This window comes from Agelaius tricolor, unplaced genomic scaffold (assembly GCF_023055355.1).
Source record: "Agelaius tricolor isolate 1412-34295 unplaced genomic scaffold, bAgeTri1.0.p SCAF_2, whole genome shotgun sequence".
Classification (NCBI taxonomy): Eukaryota; Metazoa; Chordata; class Aves; order Passeriformes; family Icteridae; genus Agelaius; species Agelaius tricolor.
In genome coordinates, this window is record NW_027269262.1 from 21,605,241 (window position 1) to 21,625,134 (window position 19,894).

The 19,894-nt window shown below is 39.2% G+C and overlaps 1 protein-coding gene across 3 annotated transcripts in view; it reads right to left on the reverse strand.

Annotated features, from left to right (window-relative positions):
- TRIO (trio Rho guanine nucleotide exchange factor) overlaps positions 1-19,894 on the reverse strand; it is a 244,292-nt gene that overhangs the window by 32,179 nt on the left and 192,219 nt on the right. For all 3 annotated transcript variants that reach the window (XM_071454088.1, XM_071454097.1, XM_071454106.1), the window contains exons 35-36: positions 1,886-2,178; positions 115-285 (exon numbers count right to left, since the gene is read on the reverse strand). In XM_071454088.1, coding sequence (XP_071310189.1) covers positions 115-285; positions 1,886-2,178 — 464 coding nt within the window. The remainder of the gene's footprint in view (positions 1-114; positions 286-1,885; positions 2,179-19,894) is intronic.

Consider the following 19,894-nt stretch of genomic DNA (forward strand, 5'->3'; position numbering starts at 1 on the left):
TGTCTACCATGAAGCTGTGTTATGTACATTTTTGAGACCTTTGGAAGAGAAGAAAAATTTGTGCAAACAGAGGTTCTCTCATCATGTGAAGCCTCCCCCAGGTCCTGCTCCTACCTTGTCATCCTGCGAGTCGGGCTGGAGCAGACTGTGCTGCTGGATTGCCATGGGAGGAGGCAGCGGCACAGCATCTGCTCCCTCTTCGCCTTCCTCCTCCCCGCAGCTTTGCATGCCTGAAGAGGATGACTTGGAGAGAGTGCCACTGCTCAGCCCCTCATTCCGACCCCTCTGTAAACAACATCAAGATGTTCAAACTCTGTTATCTCACCAGTGTGAAGCTTGTTATCACATGCTACTTTTAAGATTATTCTGTAGTTTCAGCCCTCTCCCAACAAGTCAAGATGCTCCTTCAAACACTCCTTAACAGAGGGGGAAAATGCAGATGCCAAAGACAGTTTTCAATGTCTGGTAAAAGCAAAAGAATTCAAATACTAAGAAAAAGACATTCAGCTGAAATTTACGACAGGAAAGTGTTATGAAAGCCGTATTTGTTTTCCAAGTTCAGTTCTGCAAAGAGAAATCTGTATCTGAAATATGTATCTTGCTCTGCTCTGTATCACAGCAAGACTTTTGGAGGACATAAAAAAACCCTATTACAACATGAAGTATTTAATCAATTATCCTTTCTGTCCTTCACAAGGAACTCTGATTTCAAGTACCCAAAGTATAATGTACTGATCTCACAGAATAATTTATCTGCCTTTACAGGCAGACAGCATAGATGGTTACTTTTTATTCCTGACTTTAAGGCACTGGCCTTAAATTTTCCCCTTCACTCACAGAACTGCAGAACAACAGATACTGCCAAAACAATGTTACAACTGCAGCACAGAGGGTCTCTTTCTACAGCTTGACATTCAAGGTCAGAGGCCAGTATTCATTCCTAACCAACATCTCTCAATTCATCATGCTGCCAAGTCTTCTGTCTTCCCTTTCCCTACACTTACTGTGGATCTTCACAAGTGTTCCAACTGTGTACCAAAATATGTTGGGAGGAAGAAAAAAAAAAGCAGCAATAAATAAGAAAAATGGGCAACTGAGACCACTTTTCTGGATGGTTAAGTACCAAAACCAATAGTCAGAGTCAATCTAATAAAAGGGAATAACATGCACCCAGCTGTGCCCTTGGAACAATAACATCACATTCATTTCAGCCTGAACCATAGGTTTGCAACAGAGAATTTGGCTCTTGTCTGCACCTATCTGGAGGCCAGCTTTGTTCATACAAGAACCCCAGATTTGGAAGGAGAGGCAGATGTTTGTGGGAAGAAGGGAAGCCCTCAGTAGACATCCTTGGTGGTAAAATTTGGAACAGTTTACAATTTCCTTCTCTCCAATGAAAACTGCCATGCATATTAATTGACTAGTGGTAACTGGCCTGCATCGTAGAGCCAGTAATTTTTCTGTACTCTGACCCTTATGCAAGGTGCAGTTAGAGCTTTAAGCAGTTAAGCAGCTCTCCCTACACTTTCCCTGATCCATCAACAAGAAAAGCAAAGGAAATACAAAATTACCTGGTTATTCCCAGACCTTGAAGCACCTTTACTCACATGTAAAGGTGAGTACTAATTAGTGTAGGAGAGTAAAGCCAAAGGACAACTTTTTATTCTCCAGTTTCTCTTTTTAAATTATAGGTGCTTCACTAACAGTCTCACAGGGCACAGACTGTCCCTGGCACAGAGTACAGGGATCCAGGATGAGCACAGGGCACCTAACACTTTGCTCCTGACTGCTGGACAGTCAGGTCAGGAGACAACCTGCACCTGCCAACATTTATTTCCCTGGAAAACATACACACAAATCTTGGGAAGCTGCCTCGAGCACTCACCTCTTCAACAGTTTCATCTTGTGGGGTTGCGGCGCTGTCGTCGGAGTCCTTCTGAGAGCCTGCATCGGCGCTCTTCCGCACCTCTCTGCTTTTCTTATGCTTGTGGGCCAGTTTTTTGACGTGCCCATCTGCTTTCCCACTGCTCAGGCGCCTCACAGGACTGGTGAGCCACTTCCTCAAGGTGTTGCCAGGGCGCTTGGGGCCCGGGGAGCTCTGAGCACCGATCATGTGGGGCTGAAGCGACGTTACGGAAGCGGGAGGACTGGCGTCATTGCTGGAGACTGAAAGGGAGTCTGGAAAAAAGAAGAAGGGGAGCACTTTAAAGCTGAAGCAAGTGAGAAACAAGACAAATGGATGTATGTAATAATGGATATGGACTTGAATTTATGGACAAATCAGTGAGATTTTTTTGAGGTAACCTGGCCTTTAATGACACCGCAGCTATCAGTGCTCATGCTGCACGTGGCCATCCATGCCTAAGCACCACTGATGTGTTTAGAACAGTCAAGCTTCATTAAGTTGTTCCTGCCTCAACTATAATTCCTACTTCCCACTGCTGATACTTATTTGATAGTGAATTATGCTTTCCATATGTGATGTAACTTTATGGAAGGATATGCTTATCTTTTAATGATAATTGCTTTGAGCAAAGATGAAGGGTAACAATAATTGCCTCAATGAGATAAGCAAATCATTTTTCAAACACCAAATTTAATTACAAATGCTCCAATTACTTCCATTACTTATGTATTTCCCCTACCCTTGTGATAGAGGGAAGAAGAAACCAGAAGACAGTTAAATGCTTGTCTTTTGCTTAAATTCTCTCTGAGTTTTGGCTTTGTTTGTTTCTTAAAAAGGCACAAAGCAATGTTTAAAAGCCCACTTGCTGAAATATCAAGATCAGCAGTAGTTCTCAGCATGACACACTTGGAAGTTCTGTAATGAAACAAAGGATACACTTTTCTCAAGCCATAGTTTAATGTGCATGAGGTCAAAAACACTTTCCCACCAAGGTTCCTGTTACTTGACCAGGACTGTATACTTATGATGAACACCCACTGCTTAGCAATTGTGAGACTAGATTTCTTTTCTTCCCCATGCAGCACAATGTTGCTCCCCACAGCAACTCTCTTTTCCTAAAAATACTCTTTTCTGGGGGGGGTGAAGTGGGGGCCTGGAAACATTCTTGTAGCACCACTCTTATAAATATTGTCTACCATTCGTGTATTGGCAAAGCTATACTAGGCTGTTAAATATGGGAGTTTTTCCCTCCCTGTGTATGCACTTTTGCAGGCAGATAGTTTACATAAGGATGACATAAAAATGTTTTGTTGAATGTTTCTACTGCTGGGAGTTCAATGCAGTGCTTGTGCTCCTTCTTGAAGCTTGACACAGATGTTCAGGTCACCTCCTCTGGCTGCTTTTCCCTAAGAGGTGTATTGCCAGTCTGACCAGAGATAGTTTGAATTTTCTGGAATAATATGGTCACATTGATGTAGTAATGCACTTAATCATAAACATCCAAATGCTTGGATCCACACACAAATATGTGAGGCTGTTTCATTTCCGAGGAGCACTAAGTATAAATGATGGTTTCAAATGCAGATGGGGAAAGACACATAAAATGTGGATATAAAAAGATAGGACTTTTTATTTTTCCTTCATGTTCAAGCTGTTTCACAAAGGACACCCTTTCCTAGGAATCCAAAATATGATCTATCATCCTGTTTATGAAAATGCTTCTCTGTTCCAGTAAAACCCATGGCATGTCACCATTAAGATACATCAGCTTGGATGCCAAGAACATTTGTAGCTTATAGTGTATGAGCACACACATACTAATCGCTGTTAACCACCACTTTCATCACGTTTCCACAAAGCTGAAGATAAACAAACTTTATAAGGCATAATTTCAGTCTAACAAGCTAGCTGCTAACTCTTTAAACCAAGTCACACCTGCAGAATTATCCTCCACTAACAGCTGTAGCTGCTGTGCACATAGGTAAGGAGAGTTCACATGGTGCCATTAACCTGGCTTCAAGTGACGGGTGTCAGCAAAAAAGCAGATGCAGAGCAACACTAGATGTCTTTGTCTCTAAATCTTGGGAGAGCAGTGCTAAGAACTGCTACATTATTTTCTTGCTGAAGTGGAAAGCATAAGGAAGAAATTAATTAACTATAACAATGGTTTTCAACTTTCAATCTGAGTATCCCTCAAGGCACTGGGATTACTGCTTAAGGGTTCTCAGCACACATGCAAGAAAAGCAAGCCTACTAGCCATCAGCATCCACATCATGAGAGATTTTTGACTTTATTAAAAAAACCCTGATCTGCTTATTAAAAAAATTCCAAACAAAACTTGCAACCATCTGCAATCTCTCCACAGGAATCCAAACAATCTCCTATAAAACCTCTGTAAGAATTTAGTTTGACTGTTCTTTCACCAAACTTATCTTTACCTTTACTGCATCATGCATTTTTAATTATTATCAGATGCCTTGTTTCAGAAATCACAGCAAACATCAGCTGATGGGTATTTCAATAAATAACCTTCTGCTACTCTGCTAGCAGACTACAGAAGATGGGAAAACAGTGGTGGTGTACTTGTAAGTTTCTTAAAGCTAACAAACTAAATGTCTTGTTTCCAAAACACCAAGCTTGAAGATGTTATAACTACTCAGCCAAATTTTTCTTTCATTTGTATATAGTTTTCCTCTCAATAACAGTTCATACAAGGTTCCTTCCACGCAAATAAAATAGAGAACATTCACTCGTTTACATAAGAAGAAAAAATTAGGCCTTTGCAGAAGTCCACCATGTACTGTTTTGTATATCTGTTGCATTTCTTTGCTTTGCAATTATTTCTTTCTAACAAAAAGGCAGCATGGTGGTGCAGTAACTGATTGCATACAATTGACTTTTACACAAATGTGCCTATTCCTAAGCACGTAACATGCTTCCAGTTAATAAACCCCTTCTTTTTATAAAGTGTGTTCCACCTCCTCAGATTTTCACACATCCTTTTGACAAGCTACACTTAGCAACTACTCAATTTCTTGTAAAACCAAGCAGTGCAGGACAGAGGCCCTGAAACTGGGGAAGGCAAGTATTTTTGTCTGACTGTACTTCTGCTGTACCGCTCCTATCTCTTAACCCAAGTCAGCCAAGAGTTTGTGGGCAGCAGAAGGGAAAAGAGCACAGAGAAATAAGTAGACTGTGCTCAAGCAGAGAGGATTTAAGAGACAAAACAATGTAAACCAGACATGTTCTGCAGCACATACTTCAGCCATATCCTCCCACACAACATTAGTTTTCATTTGGCGCGCAGCATGTAACTGCTTCTTATCTTCCCTTCTGCATGATTTAATATGAAATCCTTACTGAAGTATTATTAGGGCTTCAGGGAATCACAAAAGTGGACATCATGTAAGTAGTACACTGAAATGATAGCACTGTTCCACTTTGCTCTTTAAAGCCTGAAATCTCTCAGAGAAGGAAAATCCCTGCCCACTGCAGGGTTTACAGGGCTGCATCCAGGCTGGTTTTAAGTATCTCTTGAGAAGGAGACTCCACAAGCTTTCAGAGCAAACTGTTTCCGTGCTCTGCCAGCCCCAAAGTAAAGCAGCTCTTTGTCATATTCAGATGGACCTTTCTATATTTCAGTTTAAACCTATTGCCCCCTGTCCTGTCACTGGACACCAAAAAGAGCCTGGACCCATCTCCCTGAAATCCATCCTTAAGATACTTGTATGCATTGATAACATCTCTTCTTAAAATAAATAAAAATACTTCATTGCTATAAAAGCATCAGCCCAAAGATCAAATTTTATTAAATAGGGCATTAAAAATGGAGATTTAAAATCACTAGTGTTAACCTGAAAAGAATACCAGCCCACTAGGTCTCTTAAGAGATAAGATATGACTTTTTGCCCTTCCTTAAATTTGCAGAAAACATCTCTAAAACCTCATAGCTGAGTTAACACTCGCTAGAAATATTCCATGTCAATGTTTTCCCAGTGAGACCCTATACCATCTATTTTCCCATCCCATCCCAGCCAACAGGCATCCAGATTTTCCACTTACTCACTCCCATCTGTTTCTTCAGGACCCCAGTTAACAATACTAAAGCACAGTCATGTACAAAACCTGGGTGCCCATGTTGATGTATTCATGTAGAGGCATTGCCAGATCGAAGCATTAGGGAACACCAATATCCAGTACAAGCATTTTCAAAAGCACAGAAAGACCTTTCACCTTCACTGTGAGAAGGGCCCCACGGGAGTGTCTCATTTCTCCCTGTCCCATCACTATAAACTACTTCTATCTATATAATTAGGGATATAGACTTGGTTTGATTGATTACCATGCTTGGGATTGTTTACACTAAATCAGCTTTGTTTCCTTTATGACTACATAGAAAATTGTTTTTCTAGCCTTGCTCAAGAATATTTTATCTCTAAGACATGCTAAGAGGAAAAAAGGAGTATTCAAAATTGAACTGAGAACAATATGGAATTTTAAAACCAAAACAGATGGAATAAATTTGGGGTATGCTAACCCCAAATGTGTTTCAAGTACAGTAAAGTTTCTAGTGAGAATCAGACTCCCTTTTAGAAAAAGATAAATGAAACAGATGGACATCTTGGAGAGAAGAAAAACCCAACGCACATATAGAGATCACACACAGCAACACCAACCCAACAAGAAACCATTGAATTTAATAAAATCACTACTTGTTCAAGTAGAGAAAGTTTCGCAATTCAATAAGGTTCAATAAAGTAAAGCCCTAATGGATGGGCTTTGTTTTATAATTCATAGCCACAATAAGAAAAGAAGGCATTTAACTGCCATTTCCCTGAAAGTAAAAACCACATATGTTGCTCTGGTAGTGAGGTCAGAGGGTTCACTCAGAGTCCATAAATATATTTTTGAAGCTAAAGGGCAGGCAGCATGGGTTCTGACCCCCTCAAACTAGAAGATAAAGTTACCTCAAACAAACAGGCAAATTTTTGAAATGGGAAGGGAAATGGGAATTCTCATTCTAGTCCCAGCTTTCTTAACACTAGAAACATGCACATCTGTGATTCATAAACTGCTTTTTTCCCTAAAAAATAAATCAGCCATGTTAAGCTAGTTGATGACTTGAAAGACTCTGCTTCATATTAACTATTTCCATATTGCTGTTTTTTGAGTTTTACTGCAAGGGGCTACAGAACCCATGGCTCCTTACCTACGGAATCAAACTAAATCTGCTTGATGCTCTGCACCTCTAAACACAAAATGTTCCAAAATCAAAAATTAGAACATTTCACCGTCTCTGGACTCTGAAACAGTGATGGGCAAAGACTGAAAAGTGGAGCAAAGCAAACTTAGTAACCCTGACTGGCATGTCAGGGTCATACTTTCTCCAACTGCAGATTTGCCATACACCATGGACTTTAGGGAACAGAATCCCATCCAACCAACCAACCAGCTGATCAAGAAGATCTGCTGCAGGTACATTATGAGTGTTTGGGGAAAAGGGCTGTTTGTTGGTACAAAGCACAGAGAACACAAATCTACAGTAATGCACTTTAATATGCAAGGTAGAGTGACAAGCATCTAATGACAAAACTTCATAAAAACCTGCCTGCATACACAGTGATCACTTGTTATTAGATAAGACAAGGAAGGCATGGAAAAAAAAGAGTGCAAGGATTATTTTAGTCATGGACGCAAGTGGAATTTCTGCCTGGGAACTGCTTTTGAGTAAGAGGTTACCAATCTGCCATGTACAAGACCATTCAGATAATTTTGTATGGGTCAGGAATTTCACTTCTCTCCTTATTGGGAATCCTCTTAAAAATATCCTTGCTGCCTATTTTTTGCAAACCGGTACTGGAATGTACATCAAAAGGCATTAGATGTGTTTCAGCTTTTAAAAAAGCCCTCATAACAGCAGTTACCATTTAAAGACAATGCAGCTTAAGTATTATCAGCCTTGCAAATAGGGCATTTCCACCATGCCCTTTGGGAAGCACCGATTTCACTTGCGAGGTAGACTGATATAACTTGCATAAAGCTAGTTTCTTAAAAAAATAATTGAAAAAAAATCACAAAATGCAGAAAGCTAGTATTCAATACATGGAAGACAATCCCAAATTAAATATTTGTGTCTGGAGTGGAACAAACAGAGCCTTCACTTCTGGTCAGTAAACCCTTCTTGTCATTTATTTCAAGTTATGCATTATGCTGAAATACCCGTTAGTAATCTTTTAAGTATGTGAATAGACAGAGTTCAACTTCTTAGCATATGTTCCCTGATTAATAAATTATCTATATTAATTTTGACTGATACAGGCACTAGTCCAGAGCACTATGATTTACATGTATGCAATAATTAAGTCTTCCACGTCATCAAAAGCTGATTATCTTGACATCAAATAGACTGGAATTCTAAGCTTGAGGATAGAGAGTCTTCAGCTTCTCTTAATGAGATACTAAACTGCCCAGCAAGCAATTAAAAAAAAACCAAACCCAACCCTGCCCCTAAGACTGTCATCTTAATGACTTCCAAAGGTCTTTCTAATATTGAGAAAAGTTATTCAACAGACATACTTGCAACTGCTCTAGAGAAAAGAATCACAAAAACCTCCGAGTAAAAGCAAAAAGAATACAGTGGTCTTTTGAATTAAAAAGTTAGTGGCGTATGCCTCAAAGGTTTAACACACTTACACTATTGTCATGTTCTTATTTTTTCTTAATACCTTCTCCTGCCTTCCTACCCCATAAATTTAAAACAAACCAGGGTTTTCCAAGGTTTTCCATTCAAGCTTTTAACTAGTTTCACATGCATCACAGAGTGTACACAGAGAGCGCTGCAAATACAACTCCTATCTGTGAGCTAAACACCATCAAAATTCAGATGGGAAAAAACCTCCACTTAGAACTGCTGGACAACTTTGCATCTCATACTTGTGTAGTTGTTTTTTGGGGTTTTAAAGCAGGAAGAAGGCATGAGAGTGTGGCAGAAAAAACCCTCCCAGGTTAACAAAAGTAGTTCTGTTTGTGCTTCCAGGAATTCGGACTAGAGGGAAATAAAACCTCAAATCTAAATCTTGTATACTGCTACAAGCCCAAGGCAGCACGACAGAAAGGGGGAGTGGAATTTGTGGGGCATTTCATTCTTTGCAGTAAGTTGCTATTCTCTCCTATTTCTGGAGAGAAATACATTTTGTGTCACAAGTAGGAAGTATTAAGACAGACTGCTGAAGTTTAGTTTCACAGTTTGTGAAAACCACAAGCTTTTAATAGATTAAATCTCAGCTTCCCCTCTATGCAGCTTATATTTTAATAGGCACTGTCTGGATTTCAACTCTATTCTTTTGCCACCTGCTTCTTCAGATTTAAAGACAGCTACATCCACGTGCCTGGCAGGACACGCCAAGGACAGATTTATGTAACTTAGCAGTGTTTCTCAGTCAAGTTCTCACTCTATGTCTGTGTACTGAGCCATCCTCTTTAGAGATCAAAGCAAGTGCCTTGATTATTTTAAATATGATTGTCTCCCAATGGAAGGAAGGGTGCATTTCCCTTAAACACTAACTGCACAGGCACTTGCATGCTTTTATGTAAGAGCTAATGAACAGAAACATGTTCTAATTTTCAGGCAAAGGTTTCTCCTTTTCGTGCACAACCTCCAGCAAGTTCCCTCAGGCCATCTGGGACCATCATCCAGTTACTCATCTGTTGCACTTCACGTCTGCCTCCCCTTATAAGACATCATTTTACATCAGCGTGAAGGAGCACAGAAGATTATTTGCTCTGCAGACCTACAATAGGCAAGATTTTCAGTGACAGATTTAAGTTGCATATTAACAACTCCCTCATAGGGGCTTACATATACCATGCAATATAAGAAAATTAAGGTGACACCCTTCTTTCATTAAACAGCTGAGAAAGTTCTTCAGAGTAAACAGTGAAAGAAAATGAGAGAAATCCTGCTTTTCTATATTAGCAAGCAGGTTTCCCACAGTACCAATGTATTTTCCCTGTTTTGCTTTAAATACAGTACCTTGTAAGATCAAATTCATCAAAGTTTTACAAAGACTCTACTATATTACTCTTTTCCAAAGCATAGCATTTTTGAGCTTTACTACAGAGATACAAATATTTTAAACTGTCTGTATATGCCATTTGAGCTAGATGCCAGTATCAGGTATACATCCAGCTATTACAGGATGACCGAAGTAGAAGAACTGATGAAGGCAAGGCCCAACCACTCTTCTCTCCAGAAGAATGGATGCACAGGAATGACTGTTCCAGGCCCAGGGCTGCTGCCTCCTCAGCACCCTGAGCTGAAGGAGCTGTGTACAGCTGCTCCCCCTGCTCCTCAGCACTGCTGCTGCTGCTGGAGAGCTGAAGATCTCAGGGAGCTGTGGAGGGCACAAGGCAGCTACTGAAGCAGCGGGAGCTGGAAGCACTCACTCCCTTCCAACTGCTCCATGGCACAGCACTCCCTGCCTTTGACAGAAACAACACCCAGCACAGAGAAATGACATCTGAGACAAAGAATGGAAAAAAGAGAAACAGAAACTTTGGGCCTGGGCCTCTTAAGCAGCATTGGTGCTTAAGACAATAGACAGAGTTTAGCTGGCTGCTGACAATCCATCAGCCTCGTGCTTGCCACGTGGAACCCACCCCCCAGGAGCCATGCCAAGGGATGCCAGCAGCAAAGCTGCAGCTCTGCTCGTGGCAGAGAGCTTTATGCCACACACTACAAATGGGAACCCCTCCACAAGATTCGTGATGAGCAGTTTCAGATCTTAATTGGGGCAACTGCACAATTAATTCTGCTCATCTGTTACTGAGCTGTAGGGGTTTTATCATCTGCTACTCTAATTTTTGCTGGAAAGTAAATTTTTGCTCAGAAATGGATAAAAATAAACTCCAGTCCCAGAAATACAGCTCTGAAGCAGCAGAGCAGCTCATCTGATATGCCTTGTGCATCAGTCCAGAAGAGGAAGATTATGAACAGACATGAAACAAAAATGTCCGTGTCAATACAGATAACAGAATAGCCAACCAAAAGGGAGTGGAGAAGGATGCATTCAGCAAGCCCTCAGCTCTGCTGAAAGCAGGGAAAGCTGTAGAGGAAGGGAGGGAGAGAAGTAAGTCTGCAGAAATTGCATGAGGAAGAATCATGATCTCAGATGTTATTTAAAGCAACACATGGCATGCTTTCCTGTGCAAAAGCTCAGCAATGCAGGGCATCCCAATGGAAGGAATTTATCCTACGCAGATTTTAAAACAGCCCCCACTACTTCAAGAAAAAGGTTGTATATTGCTAAGATATTGCAAAAGCAAGTTTCAGCAAGTCTGATCTCCAAAGGAAATAGCGAGACACAATTCTGCTGTACTACTGAAATTGAGAATGCACACAGAGATAGGGAGGAAATTAGCTTCCACCACTTTACGTAGTCAATATAAACAAGTCCCACAACTACAAAGGCAAAAACTAATTCCACACAAAAACTGCATAAATGCTGCCAGAAGTATTTTTTTCCTTCTGTCCAGAAGTTTGAAAAAAATTCAAACAAGTAATGTACTCTGCAATGTATTTACAAATGCGTGACCTCTAGAAAATGGAAGTAGATACATTTTATTCTCTCTTGAAATGCCTTAAAAAATTCCAACACATGAGAAAACCTCCAGAAATTCTCTAGTAAAACTGACATATGATGAGTCACTTTTAAACACTTTAAAACACAAAGGGTAGATACTATTAACAATTGCTAAGCATACCTTCAAGTGTACTAGTAAAGTTCATAAAGAGACGGTACACAGTGTTAGTATTACGTTACAAAAACAAATGAACTTAAAGAAATCATGTCTTTATCAAATTTCATTTGTTTTAAACCCCTAAGTTATTAGACTACTTGTACTAAAAAAATACTTGTTTCCTGTTCACCTACTGCAGTTACACATTAACCTAAATACACATAATAATCCAACAGCAATTTTAACAAGTCTTTTTTTCTTTTCCCCCCATCCTCTTGATTCAAAGCAGAAGAGCTCATTAGAACAACTAGCAATTGTTTGGAGCCACAGCTTTAGCAACAGCTGTACAAACACATCAATCTCAAGTTAGGAACTCTGCCATAAGCTCAATAATAATAATATACTCACACTGTTTAGCTTTGGGGCTATTACAGTAACTTTGGTCATTTTTTCTTTCCAAATGTTATACTGTTGTAGCCCTCAAAAAACACATTGAGAAAGACATTTAGGGAATTGGGAGCCAAGAGGGAATTGCTAAAATAGTGATAAAAATGAGTCCTCTAAAATTCCTATAGATAAAAAATGGTATTTCCTCCTTATCCAATTAATTATATTGGTAATAGAGATTCATTATACAATGATGTTTGCTCCTTTCCCAATTAATTTATATTAGTGATAGAAACTCATTGTACAAACATTACTTTGCATCGTAAAATGCTGACCTTTTTGGTGCACACACTGGAGGCCTTGTGGCCATGCCACTGCTGTCAGCCTCCCCACTGTGTAATGAGATGACTGTAGGTGATGACAGACAACTTCCTCCCAGTGCAATCCCACCTCAATACCAACATTACCAAGAGCAGACTTAGATGACAGTGATTAGAAACTGAACTGGTTTTATATTTTTTCTCTTCAGATGGGAATGTAACCTGAGCAATACAATGAGAGCACATGTGATTTTAATAAAGGTCAGTCACACTGGAAATACAAGGGGTTTTTTTAAACAGACTCACCATCAAGGTTGACTAGCAGAGAGCTATTGGAAGTCATAATGCCTATCTGCTGCAGAGATGCTTTTTCAGGATGAAACATTTTAAGGGATTAGGAAAGGGGAAGATACTGCTTGACAAATCTATTAATTTTGAATACAGACTGAGTTAAAAGGGGAAAGATAACTCCTTGATATAGAGTATTTTAAAACTATAGATATAGTTATAAATAATATAAAAATATATAGTATATATAGTATAGAGTTCATAATAAAGTATTTTAAAACTATAAATTAATGGAAGATGTTACATTTTATCTCAGTGTGCAATTCAAATACACTGAATATGGAGTAAAACACTGAATATTAAAACAGAATCATGGCCATGTTTGTTAACTTGATTACAGTCTCTTCAGGAATAACATGCGCTGCTGAATTTTTTTTTGGCATGACCAAGCCCCTATCATACACATACAAAAAGCTACATTTTGTCAGGCAAATTTTCCATTGTTTTTGTTTCCTTGAATTTTCCCAATAAAGTCTCAGGAGGAAGGTGATGCTGTGAACTGCCTTGTTTACCAAGTCATCTAAATTCCAATTCCTCATGTCATTCGCCAGCTCCCATCCATCTAATATTACTTAGGTTGCCACAGGAAAATGATGTGATAAGATCATGGGAGAGCTGTCCAAAACTGGTTTGGATGTAGGAAACAAAAGGAAAAAAAGGTTAAAAAAAAAGTAAACTTCTTTTGAAAGGTAATTAAAAGGCAATAAACCAGAATTCTCAATTACTTGCTTTAATTAGACACGAAGCAGAGGAAGGGAAGGAAATCTATAATAATTTCTACAAAACAAGAATTACTGCTTTTTTAAGTTATAGACTCAACTGTAAGCCTAAATTTAGGGGCAAATAACTTATCTGGTGGAAATTAATAAATTTAATCAACATCTAATAATTTTTCTATTGAAAAAACCATTTCTTCTTTTCATCAAGTCCCCAGCATTTCCTACAGTGCCTCTAGATAGCTGATCTCTATGGAAGTCTTCTTAGGGCAAACTACTCCACATAATGTGTAAGTTGGTGTCTTTTTGTAACCACTTACTCAAGAAGATTGACTGGAGGTGTCCAGTCCCATGTTCAAATGCAAGGAAAAGAAAATTAGGTTAATTGGTTTAGCAAGCATACTTAACTATTCTCTGTGAGGAAAACCAACCTTCACAGGGGAGGATAGTTAATGTTACTGATGTTGTCTTTCCAAAGCAGGATGGATGTACTTTTATCACCCAAATTCTGCTCCTCTCATTACCTCCCCTAAAGGAGAGTCAGCACAAGCCTAGATGAGGAAATGCAATTGATTGTCACAGCTGCTTGTAGCTCTGCTCAAAAGCAGATAATGAACAAAACGCTCATTACTAGTCTTGCAATGAGCACCTAGAGGAAACTTTCATTAAGTAAGTGACAGACCATTCTTATGCTGCTGCTTTACTGAAGTATTTGTTGGAAAGAGAGCTGTAACACAGCAAGAGGGAAATTAAGTTGAACTGCAAGTCAGAACATTTCTTCTTTGCTCAGCTTAAGCCCATCAATGCAACACAGACTTTTGACCATGATACAAAACCCTATGCATCAGATGCTTAGATACAGGTATTCTCTAAGACAGCTCACAAGGAGGTAAAGATGCAAATATATTTCTGGTATGAAAAGATGCAAATATATTTCTTTCCAAAGTTTTATTAATATTCCTTCTGGTCTTTCTCTGGGAAATACTAAATCTCTTGGTATTGACTGCTCATATGATGTTCCATCATACTTTTGAAGAAAAATCTAAAAATTCTTCACTAAGTATTTTGATTATGCTTCACTAGCAATACACAGGAATACAGACATCATAGCAAAATCAAATAATGCTTATATATAAACATTTTCTTCTTAATATAAAAATGGAGTTACAAGTCCTTATTACATGAAGATTGTATTATAAACCTAAAGCATACATATTTCTTTTATATCTTTAAAATAAAGTTAAAACTCAGAACTGAGTAGCTGGTTTGAGAATGAGCTGGGGCTAAAAGAACCATTTTAAATTACTCTGTTTTCAGGCACTACTTATACAAAGTCTGCGTGGAAAGTGCTGCAGTGGAGGGAGCAGGCTTTTAAGGATTAGAGGCAGAAGGCTGCCTGGGGTTAACTCCATACACACTTCTAATCCACACTGCTGCTCAGTCTTGGCTTATTTCAAAAAGCAAGTAACCCACCTAAGAGCTACAAAAATAACCTTTCCAACGGACTGAAAAGTCCAGTCCAGTTGAAAAGTCCAGTCCAATATATCTAAATTAAAGGAGAAAAAAGTCAGGGGTAGTTGAGACAAAAATGTGGATAGCTGTGGATCTTGTCCACCCCCTCAGATCAAAAAACCCAAATCTCAAATCTTTAGGTTCACAAGCAGGGTGGCAATTATGAAAGGACATCAGTATTTTCCTTGCATAAACTCCTGTACCTCATAACATTTTGCTGCTGTTGTTATTGCTTTTGTTGGTGGTGGTTTTTTAAGGGGGATCTTGGGGTGTGGGAGGAGAGAAAGGTGTAGCATTTTCCACAGGATCTACTCCAGGTCTGGCTGTCTGTGTGACTGCTGGTGCCGATGCACAAGAAGCAGCTGGATCATATGTACAAGCACAGGGTAAATAAACTAGCAGTACCTGACATGTAGCTCATTTTTTACTAACCATGAAACAGCACCTCCAGCTAACTCTGGCAAGTCCTGCAGCTTAATGATTTGGAAAAGCCAAGAACAAGTGAGTAAGGACACAGAAGTCAGGGAAGCAGCACCTTTGCATGTGTAACTTTATAGCTGCTACATGAGCTCAGTTTAAGGAGGATTTTTGTTGCATGCTCTTTGTGGAGATAGAAAGGCACACACAGCACATACTTAACAGCTTCCATCTGTATTCTAAAAGAATAGACTTTCAAAGTGTATATGTGAATCTATGCCAAGAATTACACCAACCCATTAGTAATAACTGGACTCTCCCACTGCATCCTCTGAGTTCAGTCCTCAGTGATTCTTATCCTCTCTTGGACACCATTTGCTAGCAATTACTTTACAGTAAAAGCATCCTGTTTTATGGATGAATTATTTCTGAGGCTTGATATATCATAAAATGTTATGAAAGAGGAAAAAAAGAAAGATAGTTTGACTCACATACCTTCTTTTAAGAAATCTACTTCACATATAATAAAAGTATTTCTCAAAGCTAATTGTCTATCGTTTCTCTACTCCTACAGCCACCTTTCCTCCTTCAAAACCCAGCTCCCAGATGGTTAATAACTTCAGGATAAATTTGGGGGTTGCACATTTATTCCCTGGATTTTATCCATGAGATTTGCCTCTTAAATTTCCCAAGTGAAATATAGACTCACATGATCCACTTAGGGACTAAAACACATACATGCTATTGTTTCTTCCAACTCATAAGGTAACTGAAAAAATATGTTATTTTCAATATTCAGTTCCAGATTGAAACAATCTCTCCAGCTAGATAACTATAAACAACTTTAGTATTTATCTTGTCTCTCTTGTCTCATATGCAAAGCATTTTTAAGTTACAGAAATGGGTGGAATTACCATGAGAATTGGTTTCCTCCAACCAACACCACTGCTTTCTCCAACTGATGTCAGATAAAGGCAAAAATACAATACTTACATATTAGTTTTAGTAGTTTCTTGCCAATCCATTACTCAAAGCCCTATTTTCTTTCTCCCTATATCTGAACAAGCTTTTCTTCATTCAGACTTGATGCATAAGTGGGGCAAAACTTCAGATCATTTAATTATGCAGGAATACATAATTATTAATTGTACATGTATTCTAACATTTTAATGAAAAAGGTACCAAACTTTGTAATTCCTTAAAAAAATCTTTAAGCAATGTTGAAGTCTTCTACGAATAAAATCATGCACTCTGAATATTAAGCCTGAATCCCACATGACCAGTTTTAACTTTTCAGTAGCCAGTGATACTACAGATACAATTTTTATTTGTTCCAGTTCAAGAGATGGCATAGCTACAGTTATGTTGGGTTATGCAAGTAAGCTTTGTTCCCCTATTATGAAAGACTATTGAGCCTCCTTAGAGCATGGTCTGTGTGCATGGACATCTGTTTTTAAGACAGAGAAAGGGAACAATGAAGAATGTTTGTGAAACCATACATGTTTGCCAAGCAAGACTTCATATGTGTCTATGATCTTAATTTATGGTAATAAAGGAAAGCATCTCACTGATAGGAACAGACTACACCCAGCACTTTATAAAATGTTTTGTAAAAATTATTTGGAAGTAAACTAACCACTGCAACACCAAGAGTTTAAAAGTGAAGCAAGGGAGCTACAGCAAAGAGAAGAATGCAAAGCAATATGAAGGGGAGAAGACTGATGCTGTGCCATGGACAGACCTCCAGCAGACTGGGTAGTCACAGCTCTGGGGGAGCACTTGCTCAAAAATATTTTGCTGCAGAACATTCTGCCTATCAACTACTATTTATAATTGACTCCTTTCACTCCCACCTTCCTGCAAGAAGTACTGTAAACCTGTACTTGCTTACTTCTAAAAACCGTAATAATTGCTGTTTAAGGAAGCGACTGTGCAGCGCTTGGGGGCTACAGAGCAGCCTTCTGAGAACACAGCTCTATTGCTGGAGCAGAGATGACAGCCTGCTAACATTCACTCCCACTGGCTGGAACTCCAACACCCTGGTATCTTTTGAGGATCTGCTCAGAGGTACAACCATCCACTGACACACGACTCTATTTCAGAGGTCTCTGATAAGATCAATTCCCATTCCATCCTTGATTTCATGTTTGCAAGCCTTCTACCACCCTCCTTCTCCTCTCAACCATTTGTAACTGTAGTTTGGATATTATCAAATAACACTGATTGTAACTTGCCTTTTGCTGCTTTTTTTGAGTATATGCACACAGCATACAGCAAGAGGTATGTAAGAAGGCATCCCAACAGGTGCACCAGCTCCAGACACTAAAGTTTATCACTGTTTTGTCCTGGAGATATTTCCAACATTTTAATGTGTATCATACAAACTCGTTCATTTGCAATAGAGCAAATGCCAAGCACAAATATTGTTTCCTGTTAAAAATTACAAAGGAGGAATGGGAGAAAACCCAACAAGAATGAGTTTAACATGAACATCCTTACCCTTACCTCTGTGCTCCTCCAGTCGAGACTGAAAGAGCATGGCTTACCTCCATGTTACCTCCATTTCAGAATCAATGCTGCCTCTAAATAACTTGCACAGACTGATTTATTTCCCAACTACCCTTTCTTTTCAAGCTCTATTTCCCCAAAAGCATTACTTCTCAGCAACAATTTAACAGAAGTGACACACACTGAATAACCTATGATTTCTTTGGTTCAGCAGCAACATTCTAAGAAAATTTCTGCTAATCTCTTAAAATACTACCATTAATAACATTTCACAGAGCAAGAGTTACCATTTCTTATTTCCCTAGATCAATTAAAAAGAACCCATAAAGTAGCACATGCCCCTTAAAAGCTTTTTCTGAAAGAGTTTACTGTATCTCAGTAGTTTACAGAGAAGATTAATTCCAACACTGCTCCCTTTCCCACAGAGCTCCTTTCTGTAATACTCTGCGTTTTCTGGCTGGGGTCAGATCAGAAGGAGGGGAGAGCAGAGAGAGATGAAGGAAAAAGAAAAGCATCCTACTAAACTCCCGTGATTTGAAAACATACCACAACCAACCAACCAACCTGCCTCCCCCTTCCCATTGTATCTGTTCTGTGCATATTTGTACCTAAATCCAGGATCCAGTATTTACAGCCACTGGGCTGCCCGTTGCTGCAGCAGGTAGGATTTACTGAGTGCAGAGATCCCAGAGTGTCAATCTGTTTAATCCTGTTCGGCATGGTGAGCAGTCAGCTGCTCCGATCCCCACGGCTTCCAAGGAACCCACTCGCCTGCAGCCTGGGATGGGTTACAGCTTCTCCTGCAGTGTCACCCAGATAACGTTACAGGCAATGCCATCAGAATGAGGAAGTCACTCTTATCTTCTCAGGCTGGTTTAGACCCCTGCCTGCCGTCAGAGCAGCTCCTCTCTCCTCAGAGCAGGGATGCTCTCCTCTGACTCACTGAACACAATTCCAGTCTTTAAATTCACATGTGGGAATAGCCAGATGCAGCAGATTACACTCTACCGTAACTACCCTAATTGAGGCTCAGGGTGATCTTAAAAAATACAACAAGCCAGCAATTCTTCCTCTCAGCCTTCAGAAAAGATGCAGTCTAGTACCCTACAAAGCTCTATAGTAACCCGAATGCACTAAATGAACCTTTAACACTCTTTTTATTTTACACTGCATAGTTAGTTTTAAATGCTTTAGCTAAAGCATTTAAAAAAACGACGGACATTTTCCGGTCAGCTAAACCATGCAGTGCTTTCCCTGGAATTTCTAATTTTCCTTGACAAACAACAGATTCTGTCCTCATCTTCACCTTCTCCTGAGCCTTGTTTGTGATAATCAATCAATCAAACAAACCCCACAATACTAGGAAATCCATACCATTTGATAATTTAAGATCTTGCCCTGCTTTAAACTACATTGCGGATCTATTTCACCTCTGAGCTCATATTCTGCAAGATATATTTCTAGTTCATTAAGCTGTCTTCCTGTTCAGTAAACTGAGATGGCATGTATTTTAGGTTTTGTACGTGCATTCTTCACCTAGCATGCCACAAAAGCATTTGTCTATAAATATTAAATTACTTTTTTAATTTTTTTTTTGCCATGCAAACCTAGAGAAGAAGTTTGGTTTCTTCCCCTGAACACATTATCAGCTAATTTTAAACGAGCTACATAAAGCTACATTCTACTAGATAGATAAACAGCCAAAGCAAGAATTTACATTTTGTAAAAGCAAAAAGGAAATTATTTCTAATACTCTATGATCATTGGGAAAAAAAGCCCAAAAATGAGATTGAACGAACAATACTATACAGTACACCAACATGTAGAGAGGGTAAGAAGACAATAAAGCAGTGAAGGGGTTGCCAATGACACTAGCACAAACAAATGCATGTAATGCAAGGATAAATAGGAATTTTATGTGGAACTGGGGGTCTACAGGGTCCCAGAGTCAGAGCAAGCTTACCACTGGCATGTAACACAAGTTGGGTACACACACCTTATCCTGTCTGCAGTGTTGAAGAGTTGTAGTCACCCTGCATCT